This window comes from Apteryx rowi, unplaced genomic scaffold, assembly GCF_003343035.1.
Source record: "Apteryx rowi isolate R43461 unplaced genomic scaffold, aptRow1 scaffold_254, whole genome shotgun sequence".
In the NCBI taxonomy this organism is placed as follows: domain Eukaryota; kingdom Metazoa; phylum Chordata; class Aves; order Apterygiformes; family Apterygidae; genus Apteryx; species Apteryx rowi.
In genome coordinates, this window is record NW_020448908.1 from 136,017 (window position 1) to 142,519 (window position 6,503).

Consider the following 6,503-nt stretch of genomic DNA (forward strand, 5'->3'; position numbering starts at 1 on the left):
GGAGCCGCCGGCGGGGGCGGCGGGCCGCTGCCTCAGCCGCGGCGCGGCCCGCGCTTTCTCTGTGGGCAGGACCGCCGCCATGTGGATCCAGGTGCGCACCATGGACGGGAAGGAGACCCACCGCGTGGACTCGCTCTCCAAGCTCACCAAAGTGGAGGGGCTGCGCCTGCGGATACACGAGGTCTTCGGCGTCGAGCCCCACCGGCAGCGCCTCTTCTACCGCGGCAAGCAGGTACCGCCGGGCGCCGTGACAGCGCCGCGCTCCCCGCCCGCCCCGGGGCTCGCGGCCGCCCGCCGCAGCAACTTTACTTACTTACTTACTTATTTATTTATTTTGCGTGAAATCCGCGTGTTTTGCTGCCACCTAGTGAGCGCGGGGCTGCGGGAGCGGCTCGGCTAACGGTGCGGCCCCCCCCCCCCCGCCGCGGCCCCTCTCGGCTTCTCCCCCCGCCGCGGCCCTTTTCTCTCCGTTGCTTCTGGTCCGGTTCGCGCGCCCCTTTGCTGCCGCGACGCCGCCTTTGCGAAGCGCCGGGGTGTCTGCGGAAATCCAGGTTTTACTCGGGGCTTTGCCGTCTAATGGGCTGTTGAAAGTTTTCAAGCCGCGGAGGTTTTATTGCTTTGGTGGCTGCAGAGAGCTTCCCGGGGATCGGGATCTTTATCCCCATGAACTGAGATGGCAGCTTATCGCTTTTAAGTTCTTCTGCTCTTAAATGAAAACCTCATTCAGTGCAAAACTCATTGTGTAAAATCGTGAGTGACTCAGTAGCGTGTTACGTCTGCAGCGGTACGTTTACTAGTGCGGTTGTGTGATGACTGCTTTTCTTCTCTTCTACGTAAGTTAATGCTTGTACCTAAATTAGTATTAAAGTCAACCGGAACTGTTTTCACGTACATGTCCTCTACACTGCGCGGTATCGCACTGCTACACTGTAGGCTCAAGACATTTCTGAACCAGTGGTTGTTTGCGCGGTGTTTGGAAACTCATTTCAGAAAGAGTGGGCTACTTTCGACTGCGGTTGAGGTCCTGTGGGATGAGCAGGGTTAAACAATCTTTTCCAGTCGCTTTCCTCACCTTGCCCTCCAGTCTAGGAATATTAGAGCTAGATATGTGTTATAATTAGCAGGCATGACTGTAAAATATGGAAATATACCTGGGCTAGCTTTAATCAGGCAAGCTTGGGAACCAATAGTAGTGAAAAATAAGGTAGCAGAGACTTGTACACGGACAAATCTGTAGCACTGCTGAAGGGCTTGCGTTGCCTCATTCCTGCTGTATGGTGGGAACTGACTTGGGCGCGCGTGCGAGTGCAGCAGTTGCGCCTTTTGTGGTCGTTCACAAAGTGATACGGGAGGACTGGTCCTGGGTACTGACCGGTCCTCAGCCTTGCTTGGCTGAAGTCAGTGCAAGTAACTCAGATCAAAAACATTTTCAGTAAAAATGCACTTTACAAAGACAATTCCTCTTAGTGTAATACCAGTGGTTCTTAGTTTAGGCATGATTTTTTAGACAGAAACATCTATTCAACCTCTTCTAGTCATCATCCTTCTGCTGCGCCCATTAGTGCTTAGCCTGACTTTTTGAATCATTAGAAATGTTCCCATTTTTGTTAGTTTATGTTATAAAATGATGTCAGGAAAATACTTCTTCATTTAAAAAAAAACAAAAACAAAAACCCACACCTCTCTTCAGAGGTTCCTCCTCAACGGATAGTACTTCTTTTAGACTGTCCTTTGAACTCCTGTGGTTTCATGTCCTGTTTGCAGCCTCTGCTTTTCCATTTCTGCTTGCACCTGTTGTTACTTTGTTCTTTGGTGGTTCCTGTTATTGATAGCAATACACCGTTTGTGATATCGTTGTCTTTTTGTTAAGAAGAAAGAAGTGATTTCTGATTCATTCTTGTGTATCTGAATGATGAGTGTTCATCTCCAAAGCAGAAAAAGTCCAGATCACTTCCTGTACAGTCAGATTTCCAGGGATTGTTCCATAGCCATTTTATGCCATAAATCAGAACTGAATTATCATAGTGATTCCTGTGAAGTGTAAATTTTTGTGGTTTTGCTCTGTTTCCCACTGATAGAGAACAAAGCTCTGGGGGTTGCTTTTTTTGGTGGTTTGGCCTGGAAAGGGATGATCATTTCCTGTATAATTTCTTAGTCAGACCTTAAATATGTGGTGAAGCTTGTCTGAACTTCTAAATGTACTGTAGTCTCAAGCACTATATCGTAACTCTAAAATGGTGCTCCTAAGAGTTCTTGAAAGGTAATTGTGAGAGACCTATTTGGTCATCTGTACTTCTATTACTATTTCCTGGGACAGGATCTTGATTTGACTACATTTGATGCCAGACTTGGAAAATATACTCTTAAAGTTAGAGAGGGTGTGAAATTAGGACATGCCTGGCTATGCTTAAAAAAAGTGATTCAGTAGTTTCAGGTTGAATTGAATCTTTTTTTGATTTTCCTTTGAATGGAAAAATTGCATGCTTGCCTGGAGAAAAATAGGCGATTAACTAATCCTTTGACTCCCACATCATGTTGCATTTAACAGAACAGTAATCTGGAATATGTATACAAATACAATGTAAAGACCAGTTTGCATTATGTTCACACTATGGAATATATCTGAATTAAGGATGAAAGAACTTCCATTAGAGTTCATAGGTAATGTGGAATTATCTTTAAATGTTGATAGGAATGAGGGGAGGTGTAGAGGTCTTTCCTTTTCAGAATTGTTAGTTTTAGTGAACGTATTGCACACCTTTTCAGATCGCAAAGAACAGAGGCTTAGCCTGGGTAGCAATTATATCGTAGCACAGATGTTCTGTTTCTCTAGGCTGTAAATCCAAATCCTTCGAACAAAGATTGTTTTAAATAGTAAGAACAATCTATAAGTATCTGTGTTGCTGAAGAACTGCCAAGTTACTTGATTGTTAATGGTTTTCAAGCAACGTGGTCTCGCTTTGCACATAAGCAGTTACAGCATGATGGATGGTTTTGAATTGGAAAATCTCAGCTGAATTAAATAACCAGATTACTCTGATGCTTTCACCGTAGATGGAAGATGGTCACTCCCTTTTCGATTACAGCGTTGGATTGAATGATATTGTTCAACTACTGGTCAGACAAAGCCCAGCAGTGCTTCCTGCTGTCAGTAAGGAAAAGGATTCTGAACTCTCGGACACAGACTCTGGCTGCGGCTCAGGCCAAAGCGAATCTGACAAAAACTCCCACAATGGAGAAGGTGCTATGGAACTGGAGGGCCAGCCCAGCACAGCCGCGCAGCCTGACTGGGCTGACCCAGGGTTTGGCCTCTATAAGGTGAGTTACTGAAAAACGAAGATTACTTAAAACAGCACCTTGCAAAGGGAAATGTTTTTCCGTAGTTGAGAATTTCTGAAAAACTCTCATGCCCTAATTGTGTTTTTCTTTAAAGAGGGGGGGGAAAAAAAATCAAAACGCACCTCCTTCCAAAAACCAAAAAAACCCAACCCTCAACCTACTCACAAACCAACTAAATGCAATATGTTTTGGGTCAAAATACCTTATTTTTGCATTTTTATCCTTTTAAATTAAAATTATAATATGTTAATCTTTTTTAATATTTGAAATGCTCGTATTTTAATTTAGAGTCACTGGATCTGTCAAAGCTGAAACTTTCTTGAATAACTAAAGAAAGCAAAACAAAAGAAAATCTCAACCAGCTGTTCAGAGCCATTTTACTCATCTGTTTCAGTAGACTTTATTACAGATCTAGTGATGTCTTTGCCAGACTATGAGCAAGATGGACAATTTTGAAAGTCTGTTACAAGTCTGTTACAAACTAACAATGGTTTGTACTAGATGACAAAGCTGCTTGTGCATGTTGCTCTAGAAAGGATTTTTAGCCTTAGAGGTTCAATCTGAGAAGAATTTAGGGGTGCACAAATGAATTTTTAAGATCATCAGTTATATATCTTGATAATGGCGAGCTTCTTGAGATGGTTAAATCTTCAAGTAGTTTTGAAAATCAATGCTTAATTTGAAAATCCATTTTGGTGAGCTGCATACTTTGCTTTGTGTAGATCAATGACTTGGTTGATGCTCGAGACATGAATATGGGAGCATGGTTTGAAGCCCAGGTTGTAAATGTGACCAGAAAAAAAACTACAAATGAATCAGCTGGTAGTTGTGCAGAGCCTGATCAGCAGACAACCATTCCTGAAGAAGATGTAATATATCACGTGAAATATGAAGAGTGAGTTTTGTTACTTTCTTAGCTAATACAGTTATCTAGATTGTGATGYTGATGGGGAATTTGATTATAGAGATCCATAATGTAAAACAGTAGTGGGCTGTCACAGTAATTACGTTACTGAGCCCTACTAATTGTAAGACAAACACATGGGGGCTAAAATCATGTTATTAGAATATGAGATGCAATTACCCAAGTTTTAGATGGGGTACAATATGAAAAAAGTTAGACTGCCTGATTCTGGCTGTGACTGTCGGGGAGAAGGAGATTATGTTCTCGGCAATATTCTTATATGTTGTGCGGCATCGGTTCTTAAGCTGACCTGTCTAGATATAATCTATCACATATACCGACTTCTGATGTTGAATCCAATTTTTCTTTTTTGCTCCTCCATGACCCCTTGTATCCCAAAAGCTATCCAGAGAATGGAGTTGTAGAACTGAGTTCGAAAGACGTACGTGCTCGTGCACGGACTGTTTTGAAGTGGCACCAGCTAGAAGTAGGACAGGTGGTGATGGTCAACTATAATCCTGATGAACCAAAAGAGAGAGGATTTTGGTACGACGCTGAGATTCTGCAAAAACGGGAAACGAAAATGATCAGGGAGATAAATGCGAAGATATTACTTGGGTAAGCAGTTCTGAGAACAAAAATGAGGTATTCCACAATTGAACTCCCAGGTCTGCTTATGGTTTCATGAGGTCTGATGAGTGACACTGCTGAAAAAATGATGCAATAAAAACAATGTGACAAAAGTGCTTGGTAGAGATGAGGGGCTGGACTACTCTTTTTGGGTGGTTGACTTTGTAGTACTGCAGTTTTGATTAATTTCTGTTGGAGGAATTGGAGGCCATAAGGAGTCTTAGGACATGTTGACTCTGTGGACTCGCAGACTGCTGGAAGGATGGAAAGCACACCCTAGAATGGAACAACCATTCTACTTGTTTTTAATTTCTCCGTTAGTTCAAGTTCAGTCCATACTACTGTGCATTTTTTTTGGCTGCAATGCCAAAGCCCTATGCTCACTAGGAGGAGGAGAATTGTTTGCTGTGTTAGCTTTACTGTCCATAATGGTTTTACAGTAAATTCAGTGTAATATTTTGTGTTAGATATGCTAACATAGGGTAGAACTTCACCTTATAACAATGGTGAAAAGTTATTCCTGTTCTCTTCTAAAGGGAAAAAGAGCCAACATTAAAAGAGCCAACATTTAAGGGATGCTCAATTTCAGGAGAAGAAATAAGCCTTTTTTTTCCCCTGCATTTTTTTTTAAGTTGCAATTAAAAGTAGACTTCCACAGTTCCTCTTGCTGCAGTTATTTTGACATTATAAAATATGAAAAGAATTAATTTGAACTCTTTTTGGGGGGAAGTACAGTTACTAGGGATAACTTGAATGCTATGAGTGTATGGATTCTCATTAGGACAAGAGGGGGTACTTTTTTTTTTTAAGTTGCATGAACAGTATTTGTTTCATGGTGATGCTGTCATGCCATTGGCCTAGACCATGTGATGCCCTAGCAGAGGTTTCTTGTGATACAGAACTAATACCAGACCAATCTGCATTATTGATGTACATATGGAGCTGTGAGTTCATGCTGTATTGTATTTTCAAGGTCTGATCTTTTTGACTTTTATAAACTTCCCCTTGTAGGGATGCTGGTGATTCCTTGAACGACTGCAGAATTACATTTGTGGATGAAATTTATAAAATTGAAGAACCAGGCAGTGTTTGTCCACTTAGTGCCAGTCCATTAAAACGTGAGTTTGTTACACGGGTCTTTTATGTAAAATACAGTCTTGTCTTGTGATTTTCTGCTAACACTCATTTGATACCCTCAAAGAGTAAGAGCTCTAAAACATGTGCAATTGTGACTCCTTCAACTATTTGTCGTATAGGGTAGCGTTTTCTGGAGTTTGAGGAAGGTTGTGGTTTCTTTTTGCTAACAGGACAGAATGGACCTGTGTGTAAATCTTGTAAGGACAACCCGAACAAGACCTGCAGAATTTGCGCTTGCCATGTCTGTGGAGGTAAACAAGATCCAGATAAACAGCTAATGTGTGATGAGTGTGATATGGCTTTCCACATCTACTGCCTCAACCCTCCCCTTAGTAGTATACCAGATGATGAGGATTGGTAAGTTACAAATGTGCGGGTGGTATCACGATTAGCATGTAGATCATGAGCAGAAAGCGAGGTCCAGCGTTTTTAATGCTACCCTTAGGTGGTGATATTGTGACTTTGCTAGGTGACGAGATGTGTGCTCCTGTTC

General features: G+C 42.1%; 1 protein-coding gene across 10 annotated transcripts in view; it reads left to right on the forward strand.

Moving 5' to 3' along the window:
* Positions 1-6,503, forward strand: part of UHRF1 (ubiquitin like with PHD and ring finger domains 1) — a 43,854-nt gene that overhangs the window by 29,202 nt on the left and 8,149 nt on the right. For all 10 annotated transcript variants that reach the window (XM_026067203.1, XM_026067201.1, XM_026067207.1 and 7 more), the window contains 6 exons: positions 70-232; positions 3,055-3,318; positions 4,062-4,234; positions 4,646-4,861; positions 5,885-5,991; positions 6,181-6,367. In XM_026067203.1, the coding sequence (XP_025922988.1) occupies positions 70-232; positions 3,055-3,318; positions 4,062-4,234; positions 4,646-4,861; positions 5,885-5,991; positions 6,181-6,367 (1,110 nt within the window). The remainder of the gene's footprint in view (positions 1-69; positions 233-3,054; positions 3,319-4,061; positions 4,235-4,645; positions 4,862-5,884; positions 5,992-6,180; positions 6,368-6,503) is intronic.